This window comes from Saccostrea echinata, unplaced genomic scaffold, assembly GCF_033153115.1.
Source record: "Saccostrea echinata isolate AGI-Se365-2 ecotype Australia unplaced genomic scaffold, CSIRO_AGI_Sech_v1 ptg000041l, whole genome shotgun sequence".
NCBI classification, from domain to species: domain Eukaryota; kingdom Metazoa; phylum Mollusca; class Bivalvia; order Ostreida; family Ostreidae; genus Saccostrea; species Saccostrea echinata.
This window is the reverse complement of record NW_026889790.1, coordinates 3,977,718-3,996,547: the sequence shown is the minus strand read 5'-3', so window position 1 is coordinate 3,996,547 and position 18,830 is coordinate 3,977,718. Positions and strand designations below refer to the sequence as shown.

The 18,830-nt window shown below is 34.2% G+C and overlaps 2 protein-coding genes across 2 annotated transcripts in view; one reads left to right on the top strand and one right to left on the bottom strand.

Annotated features, from left to right (window-relative positions):
* The window catches only part of LOC133200800 (epidermal growth factor receptor substrate 15-like 1), a 60,915-nt gene that overhangs the window by 22,138 nt on the left and 19,947 nt on the right, over window positions 1–18,830 (top strand). The window lies entirely within an intron of this gene.
* On the bottom strand, window positions 4,662–7,026 carry LOC133200818 (uncharacterized). The gene is made up of 2 exons (XM_061336634.1): window positions 6,993–7,026; window positions 4,662–6,741 (listed from the first exon to the last, which is right to left on the bottom strand). The coding sequence occupies exons 1-2, from the start codon at window positions 7,010–7,012 to the stop codon at window positions 4,662–4,664; spliced, it is 2,100 nt and encodes a 699-aa protein (XP_061192618.1). The 5' UTR covers window positions 7,013–7,026.

Sequence of the window (18,830 nt, the reverse complement as noted above, 5' to 3'; positions counted from 1 at the left end):
GCAATAAGCTAGACAAGTACTAGTAGTACAGACGGAATAAAAGCAATGTGATACACCGAATCGATTAAATTCTAAGGAATGTATAATCAATAGAAATCCATCGCAGCTCAATATAGGCGAGAATACCTATATGGAGTTACACAGAGTGAATAATTCTTATCCTCGAAGAAAGTGTGCTATACTGAGGTATAGTTCCGCTTGACTGTGTTTTAGTTACAATGGAATGTACGATTTGCTTTCTCTTTTATATCAAGAATGAACATGCATAGAAGATAGATAATTGAAGGAAAATACACAAGCCCCTATAAAAAATATAGTCTTTGCAAAGGCGAGAATTCAAAACTACAAAAGTGTGGCACCAGGTGGATTCGAACCACGACTCTAAAAAGGTACCCGCGGTGTTAATACTCAGCTGTTAAACTAATCGAGTTATTCTGGCTATGACAATAGCTGGTATAAATGTGAACCAGGTTGTCAAAAAAAGTTTCCTTATTTTTTGTAGGTTTTTTGTGAATTTCAACCCTAGGGCAAGGCAATTTTTAAATTGACTTTTTCCGGGAAATTGTTCTCTCCTACAGGGCAATTCCTTTGAAATTGTAAATACATCCTTAGAATAAGAAAAGATATTAAAACGGAAAAATGTATGCATAAATAGTAAAATCTATAATATCTTAATGTCTAGCTTTCGAAAATCAAGGCAGAAAAGGAAAAGAAGATAATAATGTCTAAACGCATGAAAAATATCAGAAATAATCATACATGATATACTTAATTTCCGAGGACAATGGAAGAAAACACAGGCAAATAAAGGAAGAGTGACGGAAGAAAGGACAATCGATTTGAAGTGAGAATGGAAGGAAGAGAAAATTTAAAAAAATCCGTTGGATTTACAAATTTTCAGGTTTTTTTTTATTATCACCAAAATTAATCAGTATTTTCATCATATCTGTGAAAAAACTTATTATGATGCAAAATACGGGTATATACATGATTAATCTGTCCAAGGTCATTATACATGTACATATAATTGTAAATCTTTTGAATGTTTATTTTGATAAACTTTTATTACATAGATAGCTCAGATGTATCTTTTATTTGGATATTAAAAATGAGATGATAAAAAATTTCCCAAGCTGAAAATCCTTAGGTATCTTTCTCTATGATACTTAGGAGGACGACTCACAACTCCATGTAGGTCGTCAGATTGCTTTAATCGTACTGACATATGACATATAATGGTGTGGTGTATAAATGAGTATATAACCCCAGTATGTGTGGTGTTAAAGCGATCTGATGACCTGAGAGACGATAAATTATATCAAATCAAATACTTTTTTTCAAATCCAAGACACTGTGAATACCCTTGCAGAATTTAAACAAATAATCATATTGTTTAAGCTCATAATGATGAATAATACAAGATGGTGACAGAGATATATTTAACTGTTAATTTAATGGTAATGAAACAAGGTGATGATATGGATATATTACTGTTATTTTAAGGTACTTCCCATTCTTTATCAGGGAAGAAGGAAGAATGAAAAGAAGGAAAATAGTATATTTTCTCTGATGTGAGAATGTATTTGATTTATACCGAGCATATACAATCACAAGAATAAAATATGATGTATGATAAAGACTCCATATTTGTTTTGAAAAACCACATATTCGGACTTTATTGGTTATTTATACTATTTCTTGTCGGTGCGAAAATTTACATTGGATTAAGAATTCTAAAAGCTACAATAATAGAATGTAAAAGTATTCAACTATATGATTTATTGATGATTAGATAAAACTTGCCATTACAAACATGCAAATTAATTGATTCTAATTTTTTGTCACAGGATATTTTAACTATTTGGAATTGTTAATGTTCTGTACAAATTGGAGAATATTAGAAGGCATAATAAACTAAGATGAATACATGACTCGGTAAATTTCAGATATAGCCTGCTTAGCCGTATACGTAATGTTAGGGCACTTTGGAACAGAACTTATGATCCTTATTGACTCCTGTTTGATCAAAATTGTAGAGTTGATCTGCTTAGCAGTGTTTACTGACTGATAAAAAATGGTTTTCTTAAGAAAGAAAGGAGATAATATTCAGTGGATGTAAATATATTCCACTTATTCCAAACTCATTTACTTTTGATCCATGCTTTAACGAATCACCAACAAATATTCAATGTTTCTCTTGTTCTCATATGTTGACAGACACACTTCTTGCCAATGATAAAGTATATATAAATGGGAAACGCCGTAATGGGGTGTCCACCCGATCGTCTGTTATACTTTGGGGTAGCCATCCCTTATCTACAACTCTTCTTACACCACTAAATGCAATTTTTGGAAACTTTTGCAATTTTTTTCTTACATAAAACCATGGTGAGGTTTACTATAGTAAAACAGGGACTCTGCCATTCTTTCCATAATCTTATTCACAGCTCCTCCAATACCATTCAATAAAATTTAATGCGACTTTCACAGAATCTTATTACATAGTGCCAGTTTGTACATTCTATTTCGCGTTCAGTGGCGTATATTCCTTTCTGTTCATGTGTAGGCTAATTGAAGTCACTTCACTAGGCGCGAAGTGTCAGATGAGAAGAGTTCAATTCATCTTGAGGGGTTGGGGGGGGGGGGTGTCACCCATTAAAAAAATCGAAAGTAATATTGCGATTTTATGTCATGAAAAAAAAGCTTATATCTGGGTTTGCTATTTATATTATTTTTTTCACACATGTATTCTGGTCTAAGTCTCAAATAAAAAGAAATGTTGTTTGCCTTTGAAATTTGCTATGAACTTGAAACATCCATGTTTGTCAATCAATCATAGAATATAATAATATAAACATATTTTGGGCAATCATGCAAATAGAATTATCATGATCACATAAGTAAATTGTATAATTTTTATCCTGTACAATTTAACCCTTTACAGTGCTTACTAATAGGTAATATCGAAACTTCCTTTTTTGAATAATCCGATTTCAAATATTACTTTGTTCTACGTTTCCCTAATAACACAAAAACATATCCCGTAAACAATTACTTAATTCATTGTTGAATAAGTAAAATGCAATTTGATAAGAACACTTTTTTCGCATTTGACGTCAAACAAAATCATGGTAAAGTTTTATGATCATCTTTTCCCCATTTTTAACCATATAGAATTTTTGCAACTTGAGAAAATGATCTGTAGGCTACGGCGTTTTTGCCTACATGGAATATACGCCAATGGCGTTTCATCGGCCAGATACTTGGTGTTTCCCGCAGCGAAACATGGACTTTGCAGTTATACTCGATAAAGGGGGTGCCCATTTTGTTAAAGTAACTCCTCCTAAACCCCTGAATAAAATTCAACGGAACTTTCACAAAATTTCAAATACATATTGCCCAAAAAGCAATTTGGACTAATCGCTGAACTCATGTAACCGATTGGGTTTTTTTTAAATTTCAGGTAAAAAATATATTATCAAAAGTTTCTTTGCAATAGTCCAATAATTTCTTGTATTCTCATCAATGTAGCAGTTTGTATGTTGTTTGAATTTTGTTTGAAAGATTGTTAGTAGGAGTAAAGGTTTCTTGACAGCTGTTGACAAATGCCCGGATTTTGAAATGATATGTCTTTGTTATGTTTTTGATGTGTCAGACTCTGTGGTAGCTTTTATTTCGAGTTCAAAGTGATTTATCAAATAAACGTGGAAATGAAAATAAATATTTTCGTTGATAAAACGTCGTCAATGTATCTAAATGTTGAATTAAAGGCCACAGCAAGAGACTTCTTCTTGACATGTAGAAGTTTTTGAATAAATTCTGTTTCATACAAAATTAGGTCTGCTAATAATGGGACACAATTAGTACCCATGGGAATTCCGAAAGATTGTTGGAATATGCTGCAATCACTCCAAAGAATTTTTGGATAAAATTGAATTGTAACCACTGGATTGAAAAGGTCTTGGTAGTCTTAAAGCAAACAATGAAATGATGTTATATATGAAACTAGGTGGATAATGACTGGGTTTCATGATTTCAGGAGAAATCTGCAATAAGAACTAAAACCAACAATTCAACCAACCTTCTAACAAAAGTATTCTGTAAATCTGATGATACCAGTTCCTTATAAAAAGCATGATGGTTACCCTTATATATTTTTATTGATATATTCTGTATCATGTGAAAAATTAAAAGGAACGAAAGTCAAATCATTACCTGATTTATTGAAATAAATCAGCATTCACAATCTTAATTAACAAACAACAAATTTAATTAACAATTAACAAACTTAATAAACAAGCAACAAATTTAATTAACAAACAACAAACTTAATAAACAAACAACAAACTTAATTAACAAAATCATGATAAGGATTTCTTTATAATTATGAACATAGTGGGTTGTCATAGGAACCAAAAAAATCTTCCCATTTCATTTCAAATGATGAACTATGAAACATTTAAACACTACACTGAAAATAAAACTTTGAAATGATTTCGGTACAATGGATAATATTCCTAAGATAAATCGCTTATCTCAATTCAATCAACTAACAATTCAAGGAGGGGGAGGGGAGGGATGGGACAGTTTCTTTCTTTCTCATTCTGGTCAAAGAAAAGTTTTTAATTACTCCAGAACACTTTAAAAATCATTCTTTAAAATTACATATTATTTCGGTAATGGTCCCTGCATATAAGTTCCATGACTTCCTGTATCCTCATGACTGTAGCGGTTCGAATATAGTGAAATATATTTTGTTTGAGAGATTGTTGGTAGGAGTATAGAGCAGCTTGATGGTTCCCTGTAACCTGTTGACAGATCCCTAGAATCTCCCAGGATATGTCTCTTTTATTTACCTCTATATACATTCCCTGATCATGTTGGACCAGGTCCTGTAGATCCTCTACAAGTGTTTGTGCTCTCAGTGGGTCTACATATCTGTAACACAAGATCTCTAACATATGTATGAAAACATAGAGTGGGATAAATAATGCAGGGAATCCACATTGTATCCCAGACTGTTGTTCTATCTTTAATTCATCAATGTAACAGATTTCATTTTCAAGAATAATATCCCATGCCACAGCATGTCTCATCTTTGTAGACCAGGACTGTCCCCATATGGACTCGCTAAAGATGTACCTCACTACATTCACTTGTAAGACAAACATTACGTATGGCTGTGCTAACTTGACCTTTGTCATTTCTATAACTGATATAGCTTCCTTGTATCTAAGTGTCTTGTAGTAAAACATTGCAATAAATAACATATCAGAAATACATCCAAACTTGGCTGCTAATTTGAGCATAAACATGGATGTTTTGTTAGCCATATACACCTTTTTGTTTACAATTGAGCTAGTTTGTATCTTGAGTGGTGCAAAAACGGTTGAAAAGTTGTATAACATAAAAGCAGTGTTCCGGAGTATAGTGGCTGTAAGCTTCTGCAACATGAGAACCTGGTACTGAGTCAGGGGTAGAATTATCAACTTTTCTACAGTACTGACGAACCTCATACATTGATGTAGATTTGGTGTTGGTAGATTATTGCTATACACTTCGAAATATAGTTCTTTTTCAAACAAAGCCTTGGGGATCAGAAAGTGTTCATCTGTACCAAAAGATTGTCTGGGATTTTGAAGGACACTTGTAATGCTAGACCTGATAGATGGACTATGAAGCAGCGATGCTATACCCCTCTCATACAATTCATGAAGCTTAATGAATAAATTCTTTTGTGCTTCACCATGGATATTACTCAGAAACATATTGTTTTCGGTAATGAAGAAGTTTGGACACACCCCCTCATACACCCATTTAAGGATAAGTTTAAAACAGACCCAGAAACCCTCCAGGAGATTTTGTGGATGCCAGTGAGGTATTGTGTTTTGTTGAATTGCCCAGAAAACTGCTGTTTTCATGTGATAGGAACACAGTAATTTATCCTCATCACTTAATCCATTATTAATAGATTCTTTCAAGAACAATTTAAGCAGCCCGTAGGTTAAGAATTGGCAATGGTTCATTGAGTAGACAAGTTTTTGTTCTGCCGAAGAGAAGGAAATTCTCCATTCCTTGTCTGCATGTTTTCCTAGTTTGTGTCCTATAGCTACAAAGTGGCATCCATTTCTGACAATGTCATCAACAATATGAGTTTGAGGCCATGATTGACATCTGTCTATCCATTTGGATGCAGTAGGGGGCCAAAAATCACAGACAAGACAGTGGGCTGTGTCATTTTCGTCTCCCCCTAAAACACTTTTACAACACGGACCATGTTCCACACAATTAGGCAAACTTTCTGAACATAAGATCTGTCTGTACTTGGAACTGGATATATAAAGTCTGCCATTTATTTTCATACATGCATTCTCTAAAAATTTCCTTTGTGTTGGTGTCAGTAATTCAAGTAAAGCAAATCCTGGTGGGCTATCAGAACAATCACAGAGAATAAGTGTTTTTCTACTTAAGTCGTAATTCTGAGCCTGATCTAAGTCCCATATTACCGTGTGGTCATTTGGCCAAAACATAAAGTCCACATCTGATCCCTTAAGCCTGAATCCTTCCCTACTACTCCCACTAGTCATTATCCTGTCTTTTCCTCTTATCGGTACCGCTTGGTTTGTCATTATTTCCCTGAAGTCCATCAGTTCTCTCCTCATGATCACCTGCTGTGAGGACCCCACTTTGCGACACAGTTTCATGAACACAGACTCTGATACATGATGTATACCCAAGTCCCTATATACAAAATATTGATGAAGATATGTAAAAATATGTTAAAAAAAAAGAATTGTGAAAGTTTCACTATTAATGAGTCCAAGTTATACTGAGTTATGTTATATATCTAGGTCAAAATCATACGATTTTATTGTACAAGACCTCACTAGTTACATAATAGTGAATTTTAGAATATTAAAAGAAACATGCAGTAATTTGTATTGATTATATATCGATACATGTATGTGCAAATTTGTTTTTTTTTTACTTACAGCCATTTGTAGGAAGTCATTTTAATATTATAGTTCCTGTCACTTTAAAGCCTATGATCAGAAATGGAAAATCCCTATTTTAGTTTCAGTTTATAAAGTAACTTGTCTGTGAAATCAACAATATCTATATTGGATATTTGTATGAAATATTAGATTCTTGCACTTGTATGTTCTTTGATTGCCCTGAACACAGTAGTTATGTGTTAAAAACACATCTAAGACATAGTTGAGATTAATTCATTGATTATTTAACCCTCCTTTTAAAGTGCTACTCAGATAACCTACTGTAAACATCACACTACTAACCACATGTATATCTCAAGGTGTTTATTGGGACAGGCAATGGCCAAAAAAGGGAAAGTATTTTTAAGGAATAGATAAACATTGAAGCTCATACGTGTACTGTAAATGATGATCAAAGTATATGATTATGAACCTTACTTAAGGTCAGTTTGAAAAAAGGTACTGTTGAATTTCAGTATCTGAAACACCGAATCTCGAATAGCATGGATATGTCAATCCAAAGTGATTTGGAAGTCCCACCAAAAGCCCAAATGAGCTTTTCTGATCGAAATTTGTCTGTTGTCTGTCGTCGTCAGCGGCGTTGTCATTGTCATTGTAAACTTTTTACAATTTCATCTTCTTCTCCAGAATCAATAGGCCAGTTTCAACCAAACTTGCCACAAAGCATCCTTGGGTAAAGGGGATTCAAATTTGTTCACAGGAAATGCCATGCCCTTTTTCAAGAGGAGATAATTACGATTTTCATTTGTGGTATCTTTTAAAAAATATTCTTCTCAAGAACCAATAGGCCAAAAGATGAAGCTTAAACGAAAGCTTCAATACAAACTATAGATTCAATTTTGTTCAAATCATGAACCCCAGGGCGGGGCTACAACATGGGATCAATTTTACATAGGAATATATATATATAAAAATCTTCAAGAATCTTTTTCTCAAGAACAGCAAAGTCATAAATAGTTCATATTAATACAGAAGCATTCTTAGGTAGTGTAAAATCAAGTTTGTTGAAATCGTGATCCCCCGGTAGTAGGGCAGGGCCAACAGGGGGTCAAAGTTATACATAGGAATACATAGTAAAAATCTTCCTCTCAAGAACAGCAAAGCCGTAATTAGTCATATTTATATGGGAGAATTCTGGAATCAAAATAAACTGCACCTGAAATTCAGTGAAGTATTTTCAGAGTGTCTTGTGCTTTTGGTATACAGTGATTATCTTGAAGAATTCTATCTGAGAGAGTTTTTGTTTACAGGGAGAAGTTACAGTTGGAGAGAAACAATGTCCAGACAGAAGCAGCAGACACTAAGATTAGTAATGGTGAGGTGGTCATTGTTACAGAAAGAACTGGATGCCATTACAGCCACATTACAACACCTACACCCCTATTAATGTTATTGTGATTTAAATTCAAGACACGTGGTGAAGGTTGACACATTCAAAGGTTATAGGGTAAAACCGGTTTTATAAATAAAATTGACAGTAAACCGGAAACTGCTATAGTCTGTTTCTTTTAAAAACATGTCCTATGAAAAATGTGTTTCCAGACCTTTCTGAGAGATTTTCATAATTTTTAACAGAAAAGGCTGGGGGGGGGGGGGGTGTTGTTAATATCACAGTCTACTAAGTCTTCGCTTTTGTGATAATTAACGGCGAAAATTGGAGCTCAGTAGTGACAATTTTTCCAAAATCGACCAATACGCTGGTAGAAAAAAAAAGTGTAATATCTTCTACAATGACAAACCTTTGTTTACCTTATATGGCTATTGTTATTAATGTGCACAGAGGATCTTACCACGAACAAATGACCAATCGTTGAATGAATAGCAACGTTTACTGGTTTACTGGACAACTACATGTTTACATTTTACTTCGAACACGTGGTTCAGGTCAATCTACGATTGATATTAAATGGACTGCAAAAACCAATTAAAAAAACTGTTTTTATGAATAAAATACAAATGTGAGAAACTGAAAGATGTCACAGGCGTTTGCAATTTGTTGTTACGTTGTTAACTAGAAAATGTATATAATAAAATGTAGTCTTTGCCACGTTCAGAACACCTGCACTTCAAGGTTAAGGAAAACTAGCAGCATCTCTTAGTCATTTAGACAGTTAAATGGACAACAAAGTTTTTTTTTTTACATTACAATACCAGCGATCACATGTGTTTTTGGTCAGGGAATCCACCTGACAATTGTTTTCACCGATAGTACAACAAAGAAATACAGACGCAATTAAATCGCTTTATATTCGGCTTTGAGAAAGGTAGAATTCCACGTTTATTTAACAAATGAATTGTTTGTAATTGTGAGCATGGGAATACTAGAATAAAAATGAACAGATTACTTTTCATCTACGAAATGCATGAAAAAAAATGTTCTTTGTGGCTTTCCGATAGCCTGTAGAACTGGATTTTTTTTCCTGAGCGTAAAATTCCTGTAGCATCCGTAGTAACCCACAATGCAATTCAACTCATTCAGCTGATTTTTTTCAGTTTAAGCCATGTTGGTACCTCATTTGCTAATCTGACGCCAAAAAATATAATCCCAGTTTCCATGCAAGTATTTTTGTCCAAAAAGAAATTTTAATACATAACTGCAGAAAATAATTTTATTAGGAATAGTTACTGAAGTTTGAATGAATTGAAGAGAGACTGATCGAAGTACATTTCTACAGATATTATACAGTGGTGAAAACTGAAACGCAATATAACTTTTATGTTTACCATGTCTCCACGTGGAAGTCACTTCCTAGCCACATTTCCGTGAATAATTTACCTTATCTCGCTGTAGTCTCGCTAAATCTCGCCAGAGCTACTCTGAACTCCTCGAGTTTTATAATTTGCAGAACACCGAAAAATAACAGGCTCCGAACACATTAGTAGGGGTGAGCTAGAGAATCAGAAAGAACAGGCTCGAGAAGGTGGTCACGTGACGGGCTACAAGATGGACGTGTCTATGTGAGCTCTGTGTTTTTGACTAAAAACCCTGTATTTAACTTGCTTTTTCAACTCACAAGTGCTTATGTATATTGTGTATATATGTGTTGGATTAACATTCTCAAGTTTTGGAGTTTCATTGGATGCTCTATTTACTTTTTCTTTGCATATATTCTGTTTACATCGCTATGGTCTACATCCTGAGTATTTACTCACTACCTGTGTTTACCTGTGTAGACCTGTATATCCGATCTCTCATAGCTGTGATCACCAGACAATGGATAACAGGACAGATAAACCGGTTTATTTCAAAAACAGTGAATTACTCGCTAATAAACAAAACGTTGTGGATTATGATTGTACTGTTTGGAAAACAGTAAGTATAACCAAGTCACACTGAGCTGTTGTTTTATTCTTTAATCGTTGCATGTGTGATGTATGTGTGGATGATAAAGAGCTGAAAAATTACATAATAAACAATATAAGTACATATGACAATCATGACAATTCAATACACAAAAACAAAATACAAAGTAATTCATGTAACAATTACCTAAATTACGTAACTTTAATACAACAATACTAAGACAAATGAAAATATGCATTATCCTTTATCAAGTCACGTGGGTATAACGTGAGATATGCAAGCATACTCCCAGATCAGTTGCGCGTTTATTTCTAGATCGAACTGAAGTGATATTTTTGGAAGCAATTATTATTTTATTTTGGATATTTGAACAATGTCAGTGTTACAAAAACTTTCTGATGAGTTTGGATTTAGTGATTTGAACACATCTGGTGACGTTTCAGTTTATGAAGGGACTGAGGTACATGTTCTTGGACCAGATAAAAACTCTGAAAATTCTCCTACTGAAAAACAGCCAAGCTGCTCAGGAGAATCTTCTAACAACCTACGAGATTCGTTCGAAGAACGCCTCGTAGAAAAATTGCTTCTAGCACAATCTAAGCAGTTTCGCGATATGAAAGAGTTTGTCATGGCTGAATTAAACTCTACTAATGAGCGTTTAGATAAACTTTTGGCTGATGAGACTGACGGAAAACCACCAGAGAAGATGAAGAAAATGTTCGGAGAATGTTCTGATTCGGCTAAGACACCGAAAACATCCGAAAATTCTAATTTGGAAAAGTTGTCCAAACAATTTGACGGTAAGGATAAGTTTGGATTACCCATAAGAGATGAACTTGCAATAATTTTAAAAACTATTATTTTCTGGAGACAAAAGTAAGGCAGATGAAGATAAGAAACGTGAAGAATTTTATGACAAATTCAAGCTTCCTCAAAATTGTGAAATATTGTTGATGCCCAAAGTCAATAAAGAAATATGGCGTTCATTACTGGCTTCTGCAAGGAACACGGATCTTGACATACAAAAGTCGCAAAACTTATGGCACATGCCATAGTCCCGATAATTCGAGTCGTCGACAATCTCATTATAACGGACCCTCAAGGAGATAAAGCTGGAACAAATGAGACCGTTAATCAGCTCATGGAGGCCATATCTATGATAGCCATGGCTAATGATGAGATAAATCACATGTGCAGAAACAGCATTAAGCCGAATGTTGAATACCGATCTTTGTGTTCATCAGAAAGTGCCGTCACCGATAGTTTATTCGGTGACAACATCACTAATCAACTTAATCAACTTAAAAGCATTCAAGAAGCAAATAAAGTGGGCAAGAAAATAAGTGATGAGCGCACAAAATCTGGCTTTTTCATGGAAATCGGAGGCCTTTTTTAGGCTCAAGGAATTCCTGGACGATTGGATCCAGGAAAAGAGGAGGGGAGAAGAATGTCCGCGGGACCTTCCGCCCCTACCGAAGGTATCTGAGCAAGGACAATCGCCGACAATAAATCAGGTTAGTGAAAATTTCACAGAAGTCACCAATGACTTACCAATTGCTGGTAGATTACAGCATTTTTTGTCAAATTGGAAACAATTAACTAATAACAAAGTTGTTTTAGATATTGTGTCTGGACACAAATTAGAATTTTCATCGGTACCTTTTCAAAACTCTGTTAGAGAAATATTTGTGAATAGTGAACAGGCAATGTATTTGGAATTTAAAATAAAGAAATTGAAGGACAAAGGTGTAATTCGGGAAGCTGTTTTCCGTAACGGTCAATTTATTTCAACGTTATTTCTTACTCCTAAAGCTGACAAAACATTTAGAATGATTATTAATTTGAAGGAACTGAATGAATTTATTGTTTATAAACATTTTAAAATGGAGAGCTTCAATAATGCACTGTGTATGGTAACCCCAAATTGTTATATGGGTACGATTGACTTAAAAGAGTCGACGCTTATTATACTGTTCCAATTTGGAATTCAAATAGAAAGTTCATGCGGTCCATTTGGAAAGGGCAACTTTGGGAGTACACATGTTTAGCAATGGGATTAAGTTCAGCTCCCCATGTTTTCACCAAATTATTGAAACCCGTGTTGTCTGATCTTCGTTCAAGAGGTCATCAGTCGGTGATATATATAGATGATTGTTATGTACAAGCTGAAACTTATGATATGTGTTGAAAAATATAAATGACACTGTAGAAATCTTAGAAAACTTAGGCTTTGTCATTAACCGGGAAAAATCTGTTATGATCCCTGCAAAAACTGTTACTTTTCTTCGATTTATTATCTGTTCAGAAACTTGACAATCAAGATTTCGCACAAAAAGATTGAAAAGCTCAAACTTAAAATAGATACAATTTTGAATAAACGAGGAAATTCCATTCGAGAAGTGTCCGAATTGCTAGGAATGTTAAATTCTAATGTCCTTGCTTGTCCTTTAGGACCCTTATATTGCAAGCGCTTCGAAATTGAAAGATTAAAGCATTGAAAATAAATAAAGGAAACTTTGATGCAGTCATGTGCATGTCTGATAGTTCTGTGAGTTATCTGAGGTGGTGGTATGAGAACATAGAATGCATGGAACCACCCATTCTAAGAGAATCGCCCTCTTTGGAAATGTCTACCGATGCTTTTCTTACTGTTTGTTGGGGAGCAGTTTTGGGTGATATACGGACTGGGGGCCATGGTCATAGATTGACAGCTCAAATTATCCAAACATTAATTATCTAGAACTGCTTGCTGTCCATTTAGCTCTCCAATCCTTGATGGATAAGATTAAAGATAAGCATTTGAAGCTGCACATTGATAATTCCACGGCTGTAGCCTGCATAAATCATTTTGGATCGACTCGGTCGGTGATTTGTAACAAATTAACAAGAGACATTTGGCCTTTGGCACATCATTATAAGGTGTTCCTTACCGCTTTCCATATCAAGGGCTCATTAAACGCTCTAGCCGATTTGGAAAGCCGTAGAATTCGCGATGACGCGGAATGGATGTTAAACAGAAATCTATTTTTGAAGATAACCAGAATATTTTCTCGACCAGTCGTCGGCTTATTTGCATCTCCTGTAAATAATCAGTTAACTAATTATATATCATGGCACCCTGATCCGAGTGCTAGTACTACTGATGGTTTTACATGTGCCTGGAATTTGTATTCATGTGTGTACATTTTTTCTCAATTTAGTTTGATCCAGCAAATTCTCAAAAAGATTTTGGAAGAACAAGTACAAGCTGCAATTATTGTTGTTCCAGATTGGCCAACTAGCGAGTTGGTATCCATTCCTGATGAAACTTTGTGTGGGTTTTACTCAGGAATATTCACACATTGAGTTTAATACTGATCTGGAAGTAAGCTTGCATATCTCACGTAGTATCCAACATTCCTTGGTGCTTCGGAGAATTCTAATTATACCCGCACTTTCTAAAGAAAGTTCGGGTATATTGTTGTTACTCATGTCCGTCCGTCCGTCTCTCACCCTCTTCTTTCTCAAACTCCTCTTATATTTTACACAGCAGCCTAATCATCTTTTGGGAGATGGTTGGTGGTGTCATGTAGATGTGCAGTAAGGTTTCGCAATTTTCATTTTCACCCTGGGGGTCAAATGGGGGTCGAAAAATGACGTTTTTTATGCAAAAAGCCCCTGGTTCCCAGAACTCCTCTTCATTTTACACAGTAGCCTAATCATCTTTTTTTTTTTTTCGGAGATGGTTGGTGGTGTCCTGTAGATGTGCAGTAAGGTTTCGGAATTTTTATTTTCACCCTGGGGGTCAATTTATTAAAAGAAAATATTTAACATGTTTAAACACCCTGGTTCCCAGAACTTCCCTTATATTTTATGCATTATCCTTGAATCATGATCATTTGGAAGATGATTGGTTTTGTCCTTTGGGCGTGTAAAATGGTTTTAAAATTTGCATTTCCATGTGGATGGCAAATAGGGGCAGGAAAAAAATGGTCCCTCCCTAACCCATGGGGTCATGATTTGTACAAATTTAAAATCTACACTTCTTGGGAATGTTTCCATATTAATCATGCTTTTGTTGTTCTTGAAAAGAAGAATTTTGAAGATTTTTTTTCCTTTTATTCCTATATAAAACTTTGATCCCTTATTGTGGCCTGACCCTATCCTTGGAGGTCATGATTTGAAAACTAGAAATATGTCCATAGGACATAAATGCCCCGCCGAATGTATATTACTAATGCAACATGAAAATTTGTATGAAGTTTGATGAGAATATCGTGAAAAGTTTCTTTAAAATTGAAACTAAAATCTTAAAAAATTGGATATAGATGATAAATTCTCACCTAATTATGTATAAGTGCATGCTTACATAAAAATATCTTAGATTTTTTCTTTAAAACTAAGCAAAATACAAATTAAAGAGAAGGGAGGTCAAGGTCACAGGAAAGTGCAAGGGTGAAAAGTTTTTGATGCAGTTGAATAGCTCTCATTAATACATATCAGCATATTATGTTTTATAAAAATATCTTGAATGATTTATTTCAAACTGAGCTAAACACTTACTTAAGAAAAGAGGTGTCAAGGTCAAAGGAAAGGTTGAGGTCAAAATGTTGATCCAGTTGAAAAGCTTACATCATTATGTATTTACTATTAGCATATGGAATTTGATAAAAATATCATAAATGGTTTATTTAAACGTATTAAAACGTAGATAAACACTAATTTAAAAAAGTGAGGTCAAGGTTAAAGGAAAAGTCAAGGTCAAAAAAGTTGATGCAATTGATAGCTCTCAGCAGTATGTATCAGCATATGAAGTTTGATAAAAATATCTTGAATTGTTTATTCAAAACTGATCTAAACACTAATTTAAAAAAAAGTGAGGTCAAGGTCAAAGAAAAGGTCAAGGTCAAAAAGGTTGATGCAGTTGAAAAGCTTACATCAGTATGTATCAGCAAATGAATTTTGATTGAAGTCGGACATGACAAACACTATATGCCTCGGCCATATTCATGGCAGGGTATAAAAAACTTGAATGTACACTATATGAGGATGCTTCCATATCAAAATGACTAACAAGCAAATTCAAAGAATTGTGGTCCCCTGCTTTCCGTGTCCTAGTGGATGGGATGCCATTATTTATGATATATTGTTTCAAATATGCACGCCCCATCATATGTCATTCAAGAGTAATCACCAAAGTTAAATTTTTTGAAAATTAGGTAAAACATCAAGGTCAAGGGGTAAAAAATCATAGCATGCTCGGAAACATATTGTTACAGGTAATGTACATGTCAAATATGAAAGTCCTATCTCTTCTCAATCAAAAGTTATAAGGAAATATAACATTTTTGAAAAGTAGGTTAAACTTCAAGGTCAATATCACAGAGTCAAAAGTCATGATATATTTAGAAAGGTCTTGTCACTGGTAATATACATGTATAATACGAATGCCCTATATTTTCTCTTTCAAAATGATCTATTTAAAATAATGTTACATATTTTGAAAAATAGGTCAAACTTCAAGGTCATGGGTTCAAAAAACATAGTATGATTAGAAAGTTCTTGTAGGTAATGTACATGTGAAATATGAAAGCCATATCTCTTATTATTCAAAAGTTATGACCAAGGTTAAAATTTATTGTGACAGACTGACAAACGGACAGACTGACAGACTAATGAGATTTAATGTCCCCTTGGTACCTTTCGCGAAAACGGATGACAATAATGCCCTAGCTGTTCTTGAGAAGAAGATTTATGATGGAAAAAATCCCCTGCATTTTTCTATGTAAATTTTGATCCCCATATGTGGCCCCACCCTACCCCACTGGGTCATAATTTGAACAAATTTGAATCTACACTAAGTCCATGTAAAGAAAGTTTCAACTTTTTGGGCCCAGTCAGTGGTTCTTGATAAGACTTTTTTAAATGATACCACCAAATTTTCACTAATTCTTGATTATCCCCCCTTGAAGGAGGGTGTGACCCTTCGTTTGATCAAAATTGAATCGAATCCCCTTTACCCGAAGATGTTTTGTGGCAAGGTTGGTTGAAATTGGCCCAGTGGTTCTAGTGAAGAAGACAAAAATGTGAAAAGTATACAGACGGACAGATGGATGACAGACAAAATGTTATCAGAAAACCAGAAAAACTCAAGTGATCTAAAAGCTTATGATCACAAGTACTTGGAAAGAGTTACAGTATTTGAAAAGCAGTTTTTTTTTTCATGCATTGTTTTCAGAAGCTGAAAATGTATGACTTGTATCCATGTTGAAAAAACTGCACATTTCAGAAAACAGTATGATTAAAAATGGTTAATCAAGGTGCTTTGAGTAGCAAAATAAGCTAATTCAACCAAAGAGCTAAGTCAATTTTAAGATGCACAACCTTTTCAGCTCTTAATCATTCTTGAAATATTTATATCATTCATTTCTGATTCAAGGGAGAACTAGAGATATGACCAGAAGTATATCCGTTGTCTAATAAACATGTACATGTATAATGTGTTTTTTAAGTCATTAATGTTTAAATGTCCCTCTCGGGAATTTTTCACTCATATGGAGACACCTGTCACCACTTAAAAATAATGAAGACATAGTACAAGTCGGATTTGAGGCTAACATTCATTTTAGGAGTTTTCAACAATTAAGACGTAAAGAGATAACTCCTTCCCCTCGCCCCTTCCCCTTCCCAGACCCCTGTTTGTTCATGTAACTAATACTTTGTTTTGACATAAAAAATGTGAATATAAACAAATAGTTTTTAAAATAGTCTATCTCTTTGAATGATTTTCATTCCTAATTCGAGGAGGGTACATGGGTTGACCCAAATTCATGAATGAAATGTCAAGCAATCTTATCATTGATGCACTTTTATTTAATTTGATGTAGTCATATTGTGAACATTTCCAGTTCATAAAGAGAGTGGGGATGACCTCCAGGGGTTTATAACCTAAGACCATTAGATGTACATAACATAATAACAAGCAACAAAATTATGCATAGTCAAATGGAAAAGTTTTCTACTATTCAGGAGTCACATGATCATTTGTCATTTCAGGGACAGGGAGTGGCTAGGGAGATTGGACCCCCCCTCCCCGGAATTTGCAGAGTTATTTAAATAGGACTATATACTGATTTACTGAAGCAAATAAAAATGACTTTGGACGCCCTCCCCCCTTTAAAAACATGGACCCCACCATCATTGTTTTTATTTTGTTTGTTTGTTTGGGTTTTTTTTTTCTCGAAAAAAATTCCTGCATCTGTGCCTGTAACTGAATGTAATGTCGACAACGGGAGATAACTCTTCAGAATGTAAAATTCGTCTATTGTGGCATCCGATGATCTTTGATCCTAGCTTTTTAAACTTTAACCTAACCATTTGCATTTCGGTTATTTTACCCCAATCTATACTTAAACTTGTACTTACCGACTGTCATAGGCCCTGTCAACTTCATGAAATATAATCCAATTAAAACACAAAATGAATTAATTTCTACTGTACACCACACTGCACCATGTGCAATGTAAAAATGATAATGGTAAAGCTATACTAGTACTAGTAGGGTGACGCAAGCCTAATGTGAAATAGAAATTTTCAAAAAGGTGTTCACATACATGTACAGTACAAGAACAATTTTTAAATTTTATCATAACAAACGATGTTTAAACAAAACTTTGCCATCTAGGCCTATTTCCAAAAACAGGCAATTTGAGTGTTTGTGTTGGGGGGGGGGGGGGGCTGGTGACAAAATTGATCGGGTATGGCTTTTCAAGGAGGTTTTTGCTTAATCAAATACCAAAAAAAAATTTGCACATTTTGATAAATTCATCAAAAAACGCTTTGTACTTAAATAATGTTTGTTGTTGAGAAAATAAATTTAAAAAGTTCCAATTATGGGCGAAAAATTTATATCCCCCCTTTTATCAAAACCTAATTTACATAATTAATTAAATTCTGTTATTTCAGACTGGTAATGAATTAAGTAAAGGAAATACCTATAAGAGGCTCATAGGTCACATGGTCACCTGAGCATTTTATGCTCGAATTGACGAATACATTTACTGTGTAAATTATAGAATTATTTTGACTTTTTCCTTGGTAAGCCCAATATGAAGGAGAGTGCATTTAGAGGCAAACACCTTAGTGCGGGTATTACTGTCTCATGACAGCATCTAGTTAAAGTTCACCTTACAGGTAAGTCTCCTTTTTTTCTAAATATATAGCATGGTGCCTAGCAAAGGAAATGACCAATAAATACCACGTAATTAAATATAAATATATTACATATAAAGGGAGTAAATAGTAAGCGTAAGCCTAAATTAAACTGTTATTATATGAAATAATATTAACCTGACTGTAAATTGAATTTAACTTAGTAAGACTTCAAAAATGTAAACACGAGAAAACATGGCGGTCTTCATAAAATAGCAAGGCAAACTTATTTTACAAGATAAATAACCATACGTGCTGAAAATGCTATTGCAACATATACTTAAGTTATAAATACATGATATATAAACAAATTACATTTT

Excerpts from the sequence above, each read along its gene's own strand:
- LOC133200818 (XM_061336634.1), bottom strand. The coding sequence starts at position 7,012 with ATGACTTCCTACAAATGGCT. Across the intron at positions 6,742-6,992 it reads ATGACTTCCTACAAATGGCT|GGACTTGGGTATACATCATG; the intron begins GTAAGTAAAAAA and ends TTTTGTATATAG.